Source organism: Grampus griseus (genome assembly GCF_964374135.1).
Source record: "Grampus griseus genome assembly, chromosome: 9".
Lineage (NCBI taxonomy): Eukaryota > Metazoa > Chordata > Mammalia > Artiodactyla > Delphinidae > Grampus > Grampus griseus.
In genome coordinates this window covers 79,343,703-79,361,923 of record NC_139003.1, presented here as the reverse complement: position 1 = coordinate 79,361,923, position 18,221 = coordinate 79,343,703, and the positions used below count along the sequence as shown (strand labels likewise).

At 36.5% G+C, this 18,221-nt stretch overlaps 1 protein-coding gene across 1 annotated transcript in view; it reads right to left on the bottom strand.

Moving 5' to 3' along the window:
* Positions 1-18,221, bottom strand: part of SEMA3E (semaphorin 3E) — a gene marked incomplete at its 5' end in the record, with an annotated part of 261,144 nt that overhangs the window by 8,823 nt on the left and 234,100 nt on the right. The window contains 5 exons of the mRNA XM_082662394.1: positions 6,950-7,089; positions 8,595-8,662; positions 13,477-13,643; positions 15,579-15,620; positions 17,835-17,926. Of these exons, the coding sequence (XP_082518520.1) occupies positions 6,950-7,089; positions 8,595-8,662; positions 13,477-13,643; positions 15,579-15,620; positions 17,835-17,926 (509 nt within the window). The remainder of the gene's footprint in view (positions 1-6,949; positions 7,090-8,594; positions 8,663-13,476; positions 13,644-15,578; positions 15,621-17,834; positions 17,927-18,221) is intronic.

The following is an 18,221-nucleotide window of genomic DNA, read 5'->3' as shown; positions in this document are numbered from 1 at the left end:
GTGAACTAATAAATATTTAAATCTAAGCAAATCAATGCATATTTCAATTTTTCCTCAATTAGTTTTATTTCATTAAAAAAATTTTTTTAAGATTTTTTTTTTTTGATGTGCACCATTTTTAAAGTCTTTATTGAATTTGTTACAATATTGCCTCTATTTCATGTTTTGGTTTTTTGGCCCTGGCATGTGGGATCTTAGCTCCCTGCCCAGGGATTGAACCCGTACCCCCTGCATTGGAAGGCAGTCTTAACCACTGGACTGCCAGGGAAGTCCCTCAATTACTTAGTTTTAAAATACAGTGCTCATGCATTTTAGAGAAAGAGAAATACACAGAGAAATAATGCAATTTTCCAACCACATGCCTTAACAAGTAGGGATGCCTTTCCTTCGGGATGTTACTCAGAATTAAAGTTTTGCAATTATTTTGGAGGTTTGTAAATTCAAATACATCAAGCTGCAGAAATTGAGACTTCATAAACCAGGGTATATCATTTTGGGGTGATTTAGTTGTGTTTCTAACAGTTCTGTCCTTCGCAATCACACAAACATACTTTATACCTCCTTCATAAAAGGAAGATTTGAGCTGTATTCCAAATTCAAATTATATGTAGAAATATATACGGCCACCTAATTTAAACAATTATAGAAGGCCTATGGAACAGCTAAACTAGGATTCTGTAAATGAACTTACCCTTATCCACATATATAAAATCTTTCTTTTCTTTTCTCCTCAGTTCAGAGAACGAGGGTTCTTCCCGTTCCTTCTTAGAATCCACCCTGTCACTTCTGCAATGATATTCTCTCCCATACTCTTCACCTTGCTCCATCAATTAACTGCACATTTTCTTCTTCATGGCTACTTCCCTTCAACCTCTAACCATGACCAAGTCACTGTTTTTCTTAAGCCAAAAAAGCAAAGCAGAAGTTCTTTCAATTGTCGTCTCCTACTGTTGACCTCTCTCAAACCTCTCACCTAAACCTTTAGGTCGAGAACATGATACGAACTGTTTCTAATCCCACACAGCCCCGAGCATCAACGTCACGTCACCTGTTGCTAGCTGGCTCCTGGCTTAACCATTCTACTGAATGTTTGCACTAGAGCCTGGGCACTTATTTGTTTGACTTCTTCAGCGGGTGCTGTTTGTTACTTTGTCCTTATCCAATTCCTTTTCTCTGAGTTCCACGATACCACATCCCCATCTGCACCATCTCTACTTCCTCAAGCTATACTACTCTACTGGTACTTACCGTTTGTGTACTTTACACCAGTTACTTAATTTTATCTCTGTAATGCACATCATAATACTAACCACTGCAGAGAAATGTTGTAAGTTTTAAAAAAGTTACTACACATGAAGCACTTAGCACAGTACAGGGCACACAGTAAGCACTAAATGAATGTTAACTACAATGATGACTTGTTTCCCTAACGATTTTACTCTTCAACTTTTAGCGTTTTTTCTTCTCCTATTTTTTCCTTATATGTGCGTTTTCCCCTTGCTTCTAGCTTTAGCTCACAATGCTTCTTATTTACCCCAAGCCTCCAAGGCAGGCTATGGCAGTTAGAGGCACCACTGCAGTGTAACTAAGGGCCTAGGGTTAAAACCAGAATATCTGGCTCAAATTCACAAGCTATGTGATATTATGCAAGTAACTCAATCTCTGTGCTTCAGTTTCTTTATCTATAAAGTGGGGACAATAATTCTATCTATTTCATAAGGCTGTTGCAATGATTAAAAGTAGTACTATAGGTAACATTCATAGGACAGTGCCTGGCACACAGTAAGCCATATTTAAGTATAGATGCTTGCTGTATTATTCTTACTTTTATTATCTCCATGAATTTAACGCCTCTTTGCGAATGTCTCTCACACATCTCTTGCCATTCCAAAGCTTTCCTTTGGGCTTTATATTCCAGGCATGCATATACCAGAAGGACAGCTCTGTCCGCATGCTTTACTGGAGCCCCAATTCAATATGGCCCAAATCAAACTCTTCCTCTTCTCCCTGTATTCTTGGAATCACATCACTGCACCATCAACCACACAAACACCCAAACCGGGAACATATGAATCACTTCTGATCATTTCTCTTTTATCTCAAATATCAAATGCACTCAATGTTATCTCATAAAAATTAAAATCTGTCTTCTCCCTTCCTACAAGTGCTGTTTAGTTTGATCAAAACTCTTTCATTTGACCATTGAAATACCTTCTTAAATGGTCTCCTTGTCAGCTTGCCTATCCTCCAAGTTGGTAAGCCAGTTTCTAGAGTAATGTGTCTAAACAGTTTGTCTAAGGCATTCTCATTGGCTTATAGATAAAGTGAAATGGTTCATTTTTGCACCCTCATGTCCTCCACAGATCTACAATGACCGTATTGTTTGTCATCTCCAGCACATATGATTACACCACTCTTTCCGCTAGTTGGCTTCTATTTACCCATTAAAACACAGCTCAAATGTCACCTCTGCCTTGGATTTTTTCCTAAGTGTCCATAGTGCCACGTCCACAGCTGACCTGTCGGTTGAGACAATTTTCTTTTCCCATGGTTTCACACTACGTTGTAATGAACACAATATATTATAACTATCTGTTCACATTACTGTATACACTGTAAGCCTATAGGCTTCAACAAGGCTAAGGCTATGATTTTTTCATCACCTATTAAGGTAGGCTCTGAATGAATATTTATTGAATTCAAAACACTAATTTTAGACACTTGGGGAGGAGAACAGAAGGTTGAAAATGCTTTCCAGTTGAGATATTAAATATATTAAACAGCCTTCACAATTTTCAATAATACTGAAGAATATATGTGAAGCACTTGTTCTTATGTGTATGAGGTGGTCACTTGCCCATCCTTTGACTTCGTAGGTGAAGGGCACACTGACAGTTAATGTTGTGCCATTGAACATGATGATGCATGTCCCTAACATCCCTGCTTCCACCTTTATCTCCACACCCACATGCTACAGTCTTGATACAATAACCAAAGTCATCTTTTGAAAACCGAATTTTGACCATGTCATAGCTCTCCTGTAAACTACCCAATGGCTTTCTATTTAATTCAGAGCAAAAACTAAAGCCCTTTATAAGGGCCTACAAATCCCTGCAGGAGCTGGCCCTTTACCTCACTTTTTGACTCAGTTTATTAGTTTCCCCATTGCTCTGTCTCCTCCAGCCACGTGGCCCTCCACTCTGATGTTCTTCTAATATATCAGGTGCCCTCCTGATGAAGCAGGGCCTTTGCACCTGCTGTTCTCACTGTCCAGAAAGCCATTATCCAACACTGTTACGTGGCCTATTACCTCACCTCTGTCGAGTCATTTGCAAATGTCACTTTGTTGGTGAACTTCTTAGTAAGGCCTTCCATGACCACCCGTTTAATATTGCAACCTTTCCCTGCAAGTAATCTCTCTTGTATTTTTCTCCTTACCATCAACTGATACTTTAAAGAATGTTCTTACTTAGTCATATTATTATTATTGCTATCTTTCTCTGTTCTCCAGAGTACAAGTGTTACGAAAGCAGGACATAATAGATGCTCACTAAATAAGTTTCAAATAAATGAATAAAGCGTTATTTTAGTTAAAACCCAAGAAAATGAGGTAGAGTGCCAACAAAGCTGAGGCAGCACGCTCCACTAAACTCTGATGGAAAAAAAATATATATACATATGTATGTACATATATATACACACACACACATATATATATCTGACAACAGGAGCATTTTTCAGAAATCAAATTCCAGAACTTCTGCAGTGAACAGTTTTCCCTTTGCCCCATGCCTGTCCCAGAGCATGTGAGACTGTATTTAGAATTCTGATTTCAGAAGATGGAGTGAGTTAGTAGAAAGAACTAAGAGACCTGGATTTGAATCTGCCTCACTAGCTATGAGTAACCAGGAAAGTGATGAAACATTCTGTGCCTCAATGAGCTCATCTATAAATACATTTTTAAGAATAAAATGGTACATTTTATAAAACGCAGAGAGCAAATTCCTAGTTACTTGGCTGGTGAATAAATGTGAAGCAGCTCAGCTTGGGAGGCAGGAATACCTGAGCTCAAACCTTGGGTCTGTAACTGACTTTATGAGCTCTACCTCTTTGCGTTTTAGTTTCTGCATTTGTGAGATGAGAATTCTTATGCCTAAGGTGCAGCTGTGAGATCCGAGAATAAGAAGGTAAGGCACCTACACCAGTTCCTGTATACAGTAGATGCACATTAAAGAACCTCATCTCCCAAGTCCCTTCTATGAAGGCTTCTCCCCCAGGGTGTCAGAATCACAATGCACACCACAATTAACCAGGTGGTCAAGCCAAGGGAAAATGCTCCCTTATGAAGTCCTTATAAATTACTTATAAATTAGGCTTTCCATAAACATTTCTGGAATTAATAACATGTTACGTTTCATATTTATTATTTAAGGAAGCAAGAAACTATAAAGTGCATATTCGAGAGAACTGCAGTGATTCAGTTTAGAAACCAGATAACTGAATTCCTAAAAGCTTTCTAGAAATTCGGTTATGGAGCATTTCTACATATTAATTGGAGCAAAAACGTCATCCACCTGAATACATGATTTCTGGACAGCTCAGGAGAGTTGAGGGTGGATCTGTAAGTGGATTCCAGACTCAACAATAGCAGTTCAATAAAAGGATACGACAATCAAAACTTTTCAGAAAGGCTATGGGCTGACCGTGGCTTGTAGCGTCCAGGATGAGCCTTGACGGCCACTGTCAGGGATACTCTGAAAACGCATACCCACATGAGTTAAGAATTGGACTAGCTGAACTTAAACATCCTGTGCAACGGTCAAGATCTGATAATAAAATTATCTTGTATGTCTTATAGTAACTATAATAAATGCAAAAATGGTCCAAACTCTAAACGCTGAAAAAACTCTAAACAGACTCTAAAAAACTCCGAAAGAATACACACGTAAAGTCATTTTGCCCTGTGTACACAGCACGCACATTCAGCTTTTGACGAAGGCAGCAACTGTGTGTTTTGTTTTGTTTTAGATTGTGAATAACTCAATATATATTGTTATGTCTACAGAAATCAGGCACTACCTGATTATGATACCACTTGTCATGCATAGAGTAAACTCAAAATTTCTAGTACCAGTAAATGTACCAGGGAAATTTGAATGTAGTTGAAAATAGGGACTAAAATTTGGGGAAAAAGAAGTAGATTATATTAATATGATAAAGAAACTTAAAATTGAACACTACTGGATGCAGCATGTCAAAATGATTTGGTAAAGTTTTCCAAATGAGGCAGATTACACTAAGTTCCAAATCAGAAACAGAACATACTGAGTGAAGAAAACTACTGATGAAAGAATTACTTCTCTGTCTTCTGAAGCCATTCAACTGGAAGAACTATAGAATATTCCCAGGTCCTCTCCTGCCAAGTCAGTTACAATGGAATTTAAAAACCAGTTTTATCTCAGATTTGTGCAATGGAAAATACTTCAGTACTAAATCAATAATTTATTTCAGTGCAATGTACTGTAACTTTTTTGGACACGTATTTATTGTTATGATGTCATGAAAATTTAGGAGAATTTTCCTCTCCTGATTGCCTTTCTATATTATCTCTAATAGTCTTTGTTAAGTTGAGGTATCATCTTCCTCTCTAATAGCTATCCCAGGAACATGGGATATAGAAATTTAGTCAGTTCCCAGAATGTACTTTATGATTCTCGACCAAAAACATGTTGGGTTTTTAGTTTCACAACAGGCTAGGGGAAAAAAAGGCATAAAATGTAATTGTGCTCTACATGTAGAATCATTTAAACTTCCGATGACAAAGGTTTCGTCTCCAGCGTCAAAATGAGGTGCAGACTTTCCTGACTCACTATCTTATGAGTACCTATTAGCTGTCCTCTGTGTCCTAAGGCAGGCCTCTAGAATTTCTTCCCCTTATTCAACTTGTAACCCTCTCTTTACTAAGGACCATTTCCCCAGTATTCACCAAGTCTATCACCCTTTAATATAACCAAATTTTCTTCTATTTTCTATTTTTCTAATTCCATTTTTGTAAAAATTAAGTTCAACGCCCACATCAACAATGCTTTATCTGCCTTCCCTAAGCTTTACATGCTTCACACCCTTGACCCCTCCCTACATAAAACCAGCTCCCTAGACCCGCATGCACCTATACAGTGTTTGCCACCAGCCTGTTCTGTATGTGTGCTTTAAATGCTGCCTAGTCTTCCATCAGTAAAAGCAGCCCAACTCGTTCCTCTCTCATTAGTTAGATAATTATAGAAATATAATCTCCACCACTAAACCTGCTTAGAAGGATAAAAGAGCTGATGCCTGTTTTTTGGACAACAGTGGAACCCGAGTTGATGTCTCACATATGATTTAATAGCTTTATCAACAACTGGTTTAATGTCGCTGCTACTGTTGTTTCAATTCTATTATCCATGTGTCTAAGATATATGTGATAATGGTGTTTAATTTCGCTATTTTTCTGAAACATTGCCTTGGTTGATACAATTTGAGACTATAATTTTACAACATGACACTAAAATCATGAAGCCGGAAAAAGCTCCTAAGTTAAAATCTAATTCTAGGTTCCAAATTTTATTTATACATACATACATAATTTATTTATATATGTCTATAAATGTCTATAGACATATGTCTATATATGTCTATAAAATTATATGTCTATAAATATATAGATGTATATAAAAATCTACATGTATATGTATTTAAAAACCTTTATATATACATATACCTATACATATACACATATATATTTATATGTATATAAATCACACATAATAAAAAAAAAACCCACTTTTAAAATGACAGGTACAGCACAATAGATTGTTTAATTTTTAAGTATCCAAATAAAGCATCACCTATTTACTGAAGGCACACTGTATGCAAGACACCACGGTGTGAATGTGCAGCTATGAATTACCTCCTCTCTTCTTGTGTCGTGTCCTTTCTGCACAAACCAGATAACTTTTGCTTGTAAAGATCGCGGGGTACATTCCAGCAAAGTACTGTTGTTCTCTACGCCATAGGCCAATCGCTCCTCAGTCTTATCCAAAACATCCCCTATAACATAAATGTTAACATCAGCCTTGAGACTTTGATTTTACTGGTAAACAATATTTTTTAAAAGATTCTTTATTCAGACCCCTAGAGCAAAGTGAATAACTTTTATTACTCATTGTTAATTTCTATACAGGAGTTATTTAGGGAGAGTAGCACACCAAAATCTAGGCAGTAAAAAGGCACAGCAGGCTATGGAGTGAGACAGAAAGAAGTAACTGGGAGTTTGGTTCCAAAGGATGTAACAGTCAGATAGGTAAGAAGGTGCATCAGTGTTAAATTCATGGAAAATCAGTGGCAACATCCACTGATAAAGCGGGCAAGGTAAGCACCAAACAATTAAGCAAGGCATAGAACTAAAATTCATGATTACAACCAAAAGTGGAAAGCAGAAATCAAGGAGATATGGCACTACACAAACAAAAGTGTGAGCGTTATCTTGACAATGGACTGCACTTATCCAGATACGGGGCTCCTGAAGGAAGAAAAGAGTACGAAACTGAACTAAGGACTTTGTGAACCAGAGCTTCTTGATTATAATCTGTATTTTGGCCCAGAAAGGCTCTCACTGAACTTGAACTCAAATGGGCATAGAGGCAAGTATACCTAACTGCAGTTTCGAATAAAAGCAAGTGGATTTATTTTTTGTTGTTTTAACCAAGATCAAATTCAGTACTAGATCCCAGGATTTTTTTTTCTATGTCTGAGTCCTCCTTGCTTTCAAAACTGACCCTTAAATTTCCCTAAAACTATAATGCCGCCTTTCTCTAGCTAATATTCTCAGAGGCTTACATCTTGCATCAAATCCAGAATCAGCCTGGGGTCTAGCAAACTGATCCCGGACCACAATCTCTGGATCTGTGTATAAATATCTCTGGCCTCCCAATCACGGTGCCCCTTCCCTCTGTTGCTTCCTGGTGAGCACAGCCTGTTCACCAACCACCATGATGGTGTAAAGAGTCAGGACGGTGGTTTTCCGTCTTGTCTGACTTCTTTACATTTGTCTACAGCTGAAATTTTCTCTCTTCCTTTACACGTTGGACCACCTACCACCTTTCATCAGAAACCCAGTGAAAGAGTCCAAGTTTTTCACTTTATTCTATCCAACGCTTAGTAGGTGACTTGATTCAAGTTAGATCACTCTTGATAAAATTACTGTAAGTTATAAAAACACGGTGAAGATATTCCCAGGGTTGAACTGGTGAAATAAATCCTGCAAATCACTGTGGCAACTGTCACCTAAAGTATGCAGCATTTTTGTTCTAGGAGTCCCCTTTTTGAATTCTAACAATAAAGCTTGGTGGGTAGGTAAAACGTTTTCCTAATTAGGAAAGATTATATATCAAATGCACAAAATCGTAACTACATGGAAAAACAGAATACTTTCAGAAACATTGTTCTAGTGTGTATCAATCACCAAGAAAACAAGGACCCTGTTTAAGAAGCTGACAGTTTATCTTCAGTGCACACTCTAAGAAACCCATGGCAATCGATTTTCTATGGATTACCGACAAACTGCTGTCCGAAGCACTGCTGAGCTGCATTTCCATGCCGAACATCTTGTCTGCGGAACCGCCTGAAAGTAAGTAAATGCATTTAGGAGATGTTCAGATTTCAATTTTCCAGACGCTAAAAGATAGCCAACCGCATTAAAGTTTCAAGTAGTATTCTGCTACTGAAAAAATTGATCAGTCATACAAAACCAGGATACAATCCAAGTTTCACAGTTTTCCATATTTCCATTGACTGTTATTCAATGGATAAGATCTATAGAAAACTGTTTTTTAAATCATCACATGAGTTTGATTATAATTTAAGAAGGTTCTCTTTACATTTCGTTAAGAATTTAGTTAAACAAGAAGTCTTCTAGTTCAAAATGAGTGTCTTGGGTGGTAAAGAATGTGTTCAGATAAAGACAATGGGATTTGAAGCAGACTACCTATTCGAGTAGAAATGCATAAAATTCCTATCTATATTAAAGTGCATTAAGTAAAGGTATTTGGATCTAAATGTTTTGTTCTACAGACGTCATGATCAATATGATTGCTAATAAAAATAAACTAATAATATACTCAATTTACTTTTATTCAGTTATAACATTTAGAAAGTATATGTCTCTATTGAATGTGATGGTGCATTTATCTGTTTAACAGGATGTCTTACATATAGTAGAACTCAAGAAATATTGTACTTCTCCTCAATTTGCCTCTAAAACGCAAATACGCTTCTAGTATATTTTCATGTTTTATAGTTAGCTTAGACATATAATTGACAAATGACAATATTCGTTATCCATGGAAAAAGAATTCCAGAATATATACCATGTTTCAAATTTGTAAGCACTGTTCTCAGGAATTAAACAATGGAAATTATCATTATTAGTACTGGGAAGCTAAAATCAAGATCTTCAGCATATTAATTCAGATTTGAGATAAAAACAGAAGTATTACAATAAAAGCAGAAACTACTACTTGCGTCTCTAAATCATGGCATATCTTCAAGACTGAGGGAAAACCAGAAGGCAAAACAGAAGTTTTACCCCAGAGGGAAATGGGTGAGACTTCCAGACTGATAAAGAGATGCTTTAACCATATGCGATGATAAAATTTGGAAAAGGGAACCAGATTCAAATCCCAATGCCACCACTCATGTGCTGCATGAACTTATTCATACCCCTTGCCTATCCTGGTTCTGTGTGTCTTCCTTCGTAAAATAAAATTGGGCTAACTGACCCCTAAATTCCAGTCTCAATTTTTTTTTTTCATTCTAGTTTTTCCTCAAGTTCACCAAATAGTGATACTGGAATGTTATTTCAAGAGATGGAGTGCTTCCTCACACATGAGTTCAGATCCTAGTTAAGAACGCAATACTTAAACAACCATTTAAGTATTTCCCTATATTGAAAGCCAGGACAGAAGAATATTTCCAATCGATTTTTAGGATTATGATCTGTGTGCGAAAGCATGTTTAAAAAAAGATAGATTGTGGATTAGAAAACCTTACCTAAAGACCTGAGATTTTAGAAAGTTAAGATTAAAACTGCCACACGGATCATTCTACTGAGCTAAACTGAAAATAAACATTGACAGAAAAGTAAGGAGCAAAATTTTAAAGTTTTAGACCTCTATATTATTTTATACTAGTGTTAACATCTATTATACAACTGATAGCAGCTCTAGATGAGAATAAAAGGCTGCTGTTAATTCCTCACTTCATTGAGTATTGCTTTGGTATTGGGAATCCCAAGCCTGCTGAGGAATAATGAATAATGGAACAGGAATAAATCAGTGAAATGGGAAATAGGTTCCACTTTGCAGAAATGATATTGTACCATATTTATTATACAGATGATTTGAGAATAAAGGGAACTACAATCAGCTAAGACTAGATAAGCATTGTGGATAGGTGTACACAAATTTTGTTTAAAATCACTGGAAACATGCATTTAAAAAGAAAGATATCACATTCTCCAACAAAGCTTCAGTTCACTTTATACTATCCTAAAATAGCTGTTCTTTACTTCAGCATTTAAAAAAGAGTGTATTAAAAGCAGGAGTTTTAGAAAGGTTAAGCAAAGTTGTCGTTTATTCTCCAAGTCGCATATTTTTCTTATATCTCTTGCCTCTTGGAAACTTTTAAAGAGAATGCTGGAAATAGACAGAATACAAGAGCAAGGGGGAAGAAAAAGACCTAGCTCTAGAAATTATAGTGTATTTTGGAAGACTATTTTAAACAAGTGGTTTGAATTGTGAATTAATGTTTTTCCTCTGTTGATTCATTTTCACTCCGTGAACAGAAGGGTATTTATTTTAATGACCAGTTTTCAATTTCTGCTGCTAGTCAGATCTGAAGCAAAAACGATCTGCTATAAAAGCAAACTATTTTCCCTTTATGTCCTGGAACTTATCCAAAAAGTTCTCCTCCAGGGGTGGGTGACGGTTCACAAGAGTGACGCTCCTGGAAGATCTGCATTACATGTCACTGAACTGAACTAATTCACTTATGAGTGTAGCTCCTGACTCCAGCATCTCAGTCCTTCCTGTCTATGATTTTGCCTATTCATTTAACTTTTTCTAAATAACTCTTTTTGTCCACCCTTTTAAATACTATCTTACAAACTTGTGCATGTACAATCTCACAAGATGTACTGTATACCAAGACATACTTAGCTATGGAAACTGCTCAGTTAAAATTCTTCATCACTCTTGCATGCCTAATATGAAACCTTGCTATTCAGAAGTATTTGATGCAAGGCTTGTAAACATATTGATTGTTGCTAAAAACAACAGGATAAATAATACTGTTACTTTTGGTAAAACTACCTTTCTGCCCTTAGATCCTACCACTTCACTCCTAACCTGTGGAACTACACGGCTTTCCCAGAACATTCTGTGCCTCTGTACAAACAATTAATTCTCTTTAGCTGGAATCTCCTTATATCTCTACCTTCAAGACTGAGCTCAAAGGTTGGGTTCTTTTGAGAATTAAATAATGTGTTATGTGTATTGCACTTAGTCCAGTACCTTACACATACTAAGTGCTCAGTGGTGAGCTATCATCCTTATTTACGATTCCATTCTCCACTTCAGGTTCTGATTTCCTACAGACAGGGGGCCGTGACTGCTTATTCATACCCCTTTAACACAGTACAGAAACTGGCTTAATGAGTGAATAAATCATAAAACAATATTTTCAATTAATAACATGGCAATATTCCTCAAGAATTGCTTTCAAATATCATTAAGCATTTGTACAAAATCAATTAACTCACTCAATTCTTTAATACAGTTGGTAAATTATTTAGTTCACAGATGTCCTCTCAAAGCATCTTTTGTTTTTTTTGCGGTACGCGGGCCTCTCACCGTTGTGGCCTCTCCTGTTGCGGAGCACAGGCTCCGGACACGCAGGCTCAGCGGCCATGGCTCACGGGCCCAGCCGCTCCGCGGCATGTGGGATCTTCCCAGACCGGGGCACGAACCCGTGTCCCCTGCATTGGCAGGCAGACTCTCAACCACTGCGCCACCAGGGAAGCTCCTCAAAGCATCTTTTTACTCTCTGCTTAGTATATATTTAAACACTCATTGCAATGTTAACTTAGCTAAGGTCAAATTAACAAACATTTGAATTAGTGACTAAGTGTTTTTAAAAATGAGATTCTACTATACATGTAAACTTAGAAAAATAACAACTGTATTAAATTAGATTAAATTAGATTTTGAAAAAGGTTTAAAGAAAAGTAGCCCAAAGTGAAAGAGCAAGAGTAAATGAAATTAATAAAAGTTGCTTTTCAGTAGGGAAACTGTATATGAGTCTATATTTTTGCTTTACATTATCTTTAGTCACTTTATCAAGTGAAAAAGATAATTGCTTATTCTATAATAAAAATATTTTCCCTTATTTTTGTCCCCAAAGAATGCACAATTTCTTCTGACTTGAGTGAAGATCCTTATTCTTTAAAATACTTTCTGTACCTCAAGGTCTCCTGTTCAAAGAATCCCAGGATTTACCTTCTCTAACAAGTAGCAATGACCCCACTGAATTGTCGATATTAGAGTTTGGAGGGCTTTAAGTACCTTTCATTTGTGTTGAATTAAATCACACATTTCATTAATTATACAGGTCATGCATTTGCCTAGGAGTTAAAATATTCACTTTCAAAATGAAATAAATGAAGACCAGCTGGTCGGGAGGACACAGGGCAAATGCAGGATGTATTTTAGAATTTATTTATTTATTTTCCTTTTAAGTCTTTGAATTCCTCACGTGTGGGGTGGCTAGCCATTTCCACATTTTACGTTTATCTAAACTGGTTTCATGTCTTGCAGCAAAAGTTTCAGGAGGGGGAAGAGTTGATTGAAAGCCGGAGGAAAAATAAAACCCCAGCAGCCTGCTCAGCCCAGTCTCTACACAGTACTTAATGGGAGTTATTTTTCAGTAAAATGTGGATGTTTCAAAACTTATATTATGAACAAAATAGGACTATGATGATTAGGAGGTTGGGATTAATGTATAAACATTACTATATATAAAAGGGATAATCAACAAGGACCTACTGCATAGCACAGGGAGCTCTACTCAATACTCTGTAATAACCTATATGGGAAAGGAATCTGAAAAAGAATAGATATACCTAAAGTCTATGTACACCTGAATCAAGTTGCTGTACACCTGAAATAAACACAACATTGTAAATCAACTATATTCCAATATAAAAACAAAAAAATCAAAGTTACTTTGGAATAAATGGAAAATCACTAAAAAGAAACAAACAAGCAAAAAAAAAAAAAAAAACACGGTTATTTTCATGGAATGAGTACAAAAAGAGAAGAAAATAGTGTTAGGTTTGTTTCTCTAAATAAGGGAAAGATTCCATGGAAGACTCTGTCTCACCGTTTTGCATGTGTGCCTGTGGGGTAATACCGGGAGCAGGATATGCCATCCCAGGCGCAGTAAGGGTCTCGAGCCAGGCAGCAGTCTGCACAAGCACTTCCATACATGTCACACTGATGGAATCTGACTTGGGCCACGGCAGAAGCAGATCCAATATAGAGCTGTTGCTAGAGACATCAAGGAAGAGAGAGGCCACTAGTAGAAATGGGCAGAATTCTCACTGAGCTCTTACACCTGGATTTTCACATTCCTACACAATCGCCTCTGTGGACACTCACTTAAATGACTGCAGTTACTCAAGACAGATACTGGAACACTGATACTTTCATTTTCTCCAAGACCTGAAATACTTTTACAGGCTTGGATGCATGAGTAATAAAATTGCTAGAGCAAGGCTGACAAAAATCTCAAGAAGTTGACTATTTTATTAATTATCTAAGTAGAGTCTTTCGTCATCTAACATTGTAGGTCTTTTTAAAAGATCTATAGGAATGTCCAGTAGGAGACTGGAAAAGTAAATGGTCTTTTTTTGCATTTTTAATTGAGATACAACTGACATATAACATTATATTAGTTTCAGCTGTACAACATAATGATTCGATATTTGTATACACTGTGAAATGATCACAGTCTAGTTCACCACCCTCATCACATACTACAAATCTACAAATTTTTTTTTGTGATGAAAACTTTTAAGATCTACTCTCTTAGCAGCTTTCAAATACACAATACAGTATTGTTAACTATAATCACCATGCTGTACATTATATCACCGGGACTTACCTATTTTATAACTAAAAGTTTGTACCTTTTGATAACCTTCACCCATTTCACCCAGCCCCTGCCTCTGGTGACTACCAATCTGCTCTCTGTATCTATGAGCTTGTTTTTGTTGCTGCTGTTGTTGTTTGCCAATAGTTCACATATAAGTGAGATTATATGGTATTTGTCTTTCTCTGACTTATTTCACTTAGCATAATGCCCTCAAGGTTTATTCATGTTGTCACAAATGGGAGGATTTCTTCCTTTTTTATGGCTGAATAATACTCCATTGTGTGTGCATATATGTATGTATATGTGTGTGTGTGTGTGTGTGTGTGTATAAAATTTGTTTATCCAGTCATTCATAGATGGACACTTAGTTCATTTCCATGTCTTGGCTATTGTAAACACTCCTTCAATGAACATGGGGGTGCCTATACCTTCTTGAGTTAGTGTTTTTGTTTCCTTTGGATAAATACCCAGAGGCAGAATTGCTAGATCATATGGCAGTTCTATTTTTAATTTTTTGAGGAACCTCCATACTGTTTTCCATAGTGGCTGCACCAATTTACATTCCCACTAACAGCGCACATAGACATATAACGTAGAAAAGTGATGTAGATATATATAGAGTGATGTGGAATAAACTGTAAGATATGTTATTAAGTAAAAAGTAGAAGGAGCAGAACAATCAACATCCCATGTTCCCATCTGCCTAAACATAAAAGGTTATTTATAAATAAATGAGGTAATATATGCAACAACTACTTCTGAAGAAATTTACACCTGAAGCTGGTTCCAGTAAAGTAGAAAAGAGGTTTGTGTTTCATTGTACACTCTTTTTTTTTTTTTTTCTGTGCGCGGGCCTCTCACAGTGTGGCCTCTCGCATTGCGGAGCACAGGCTCCGGACGCACAGGCTCAGCGGCCATGGCTCACAGGCCCAGCCGCTCCACGGCATGTGGGATCTTCCCGGACCGGGGCACGAACCCACGTCCCCTGCATCGGCAGGCGGACTCTCAACCACTGCGCCACCGGGGAAGCCCCCATTGTACACTCTTTTGTATTACCATCATCACCACTGTTTTTTGCAAAAACATTACCAAAAAAAAATCATGGAATAAGGTCCTATCATGGTTGTAGAGGTAAACCTACTCTTGTCAACCTTTCTAAAACCAGAAAGTGAAGAAATCTGTTACCTGTAAACCACTATGTATTTTTGTCAGAATAAAACTGTAACTTGTTAATATATAAACACACATACTTAAGCTTTCTATCCTTTGACCTTATCTGATAATACAGAACACACACACACACCCCACCCCCCCCACACACAACTTACTCTCTTTGATGAAATCTCCATAGAAATAATCGGAACTGGATCCTGAAAAATTAAAAAGATACGTTTCCTTTTTAGGAATAAAAATATAGAAACATACCTTAATGTGGTTATAAATTACCTGAAATCATACTAGGTATGTGAGTTGTTTGCTGCCAAGCAGTCTCCAGCTTTCATTTTAGTAAATCAAAACGAAAATACACTTAAATAAAATACAGCTTTCTTTTAAAATATATTTTCTAGTAGAGTAGGACAAAATGTGGATGAGAAAAGTAGTGAATAATCTAAGCATCTTATAGTTTGTCTCTGGATTATAATTTTTGTGTTTGCATTTGAATATTATTCATGCTCTGGAAACTCAAATATCTTGAAATAAAATAATAAAGTCAGAGTGTTCTTTCTTATAAAGAAAGTTGAACCATTAGAAGTAAAACAGTTACGTCTTTGAATAGGTCTTACTGCCAATAAACCATGTGATCTTTCATTGTTTTAACCCAGGCCTACACAAAATACTTTTCTGTTAGAGTTCAATTTCCATGAACCCAGAATGCTTTGAAAAAGATGCACTGTCATCATCACTGTCTTAGAATTGCACCAGAGGAAGGATGAATCTCCAGGATAGTTTGAGAGCCTATGTGCAATTCTAGGGAGGGTGACTGAGACGACAGTGTCTCTAAGGACACCACAAAGTCAGTCAATTCTGAAAGTGGAGACGCCATAGGCACGTGGGATCCGCTCTGTGGATAATTACCCTTCAAACAATTATTTTCTGAAAGAGAAAAACTGATCCTCTCTATTAAGTTTTTAAAACTATTTTAAACTACAGAACCATATATGCAGGCATGCATCTATTCATTCAAAACACAATGTTTCTTAAGGGTTTATATGAACAAGACATTGTGATGAATGTGGTTAATATGAGAGCTATGATTCCTAATATGAAATGAAATCTTACAGAGGTCCAATACGCAAAATAAACAAAAGCATAGCTGCTCTGGTTGAGATAAGAATGTGGTTAACTTTGTGCATAGCTATGGGGAATCTAATCTCCAGAAGAGCCAACGCGAAATAAACTGTTTCTCATCAAAAATGTTTTCATATACATTCATCACCTACATACACAATCTTCATTACTTGCAGATTGTGTTCTTGCACATTTGCTTACTTGCCAAAATTTAGTTGTAACTCCAATATCAATACTTGTGTTTCGCAGTCATTCACAGACATGTGTGTGCTCAGAATGGCAAAATCTCTGAGTTGCCCAACGTGTACATTCCCAGATAACGTCGGTCAAGGTGATACCCTGCCTTCTTGTTTCAGCTCTCATATTGTAAACAGGTATCCTTTTCATGGGCTATTTAGTGCCCCATTTTCATACTGTTGTGCTTTTTGTTAGTGATTGTGCTGATTAAAAGGCCCCTAAGCACAGTGCTGAAGTGCTGTCTTGTGTTCCTAAGCTCCAAAAGACTGTGATGTGCCTTATGAAGAAAACATGTTTTAAATAAGCCTTGTTCAGGCATTAGTTATAGTGCTGTTAGCCATAAGTTCAACGTTAAGTAATCAACTATGTATACTAACTAAGGTGTCTTTAAACAGAAACACACATAAAACAAGGTTATGGATTGATAAGTTGACAAAGATGTCGTGACTAGAGACTCTCAGGAACTTAACCCTGTATCTCCCCTAGGAGCAATGATTACTAATTAATTCAGCGTTCAGGGTGACTTCAAAGACGGTAAGTGCCACAAATGTTGAGACTTACTGTGTGTGAGTGTGTGTCAATATGTACAATTGTTTGCGTCATGTCTAATCTTTCCATTATCGTTTTGTAGTTTTCTCTCTTTTAGTAAATTCTCTGTGTAAACTGCATGCCATAAAAAAGCAGTCTACTCACCATACCACAAAGTCCACAACGTGAAATCTACTGCTATTTTTTAACTGTCTATATCGATAGTAAATTTGTTCAAGATGATACATTGCAATAATGATTCTAGAATTCACTTGTGGGACAAGTGTCATTTCTTTATGTCACAGTTCATATAATGAAATTCTTTTCATGCTCGGTAAATACTGGCCTCTTCATCTGAACAGTCTATGAGAATCAAACAGATGTATCAGAATTTTAAATCATTCTTCAATTCACTCTGAATTCACAATATACCTGTTAGAAAAAAACTGACGTAATGTTTTTCCTATTTATAACTCACTTGCAACTGTCTGTAATACATAAATGTTGGCTATATTTTTCACTAAAAATACCTTGAATATCTGAAGTTCTTCTAGAATTACTTCTTCCATTGATTCTGTTTCTTGGTTGTAAATCGTGATTACTTTCAGCACAATTCCATTATCTGTGAGAAAACAAAAGAGATAAACTAGAAGCTTTGTCACAATCTGGTTTTCAAACAATTAAAAACAATGGAGAGACCATAAATTCAAATAAGATTTGAAATCTAGATGTACAAAACATTTAATCATTGCTAGTGAAAACAATATGACTACTTACATATTCATATTCATTATTTCAAAAATTTGATTCAAAAATCCAGTTAAAGGTTCAGAAATCAAAATGTCTTTTGGAATTAATGAAATATAAGACAGATGGCAAATTATTCTAGCTTCTTCTGTGATGTATGATGAAAGAAA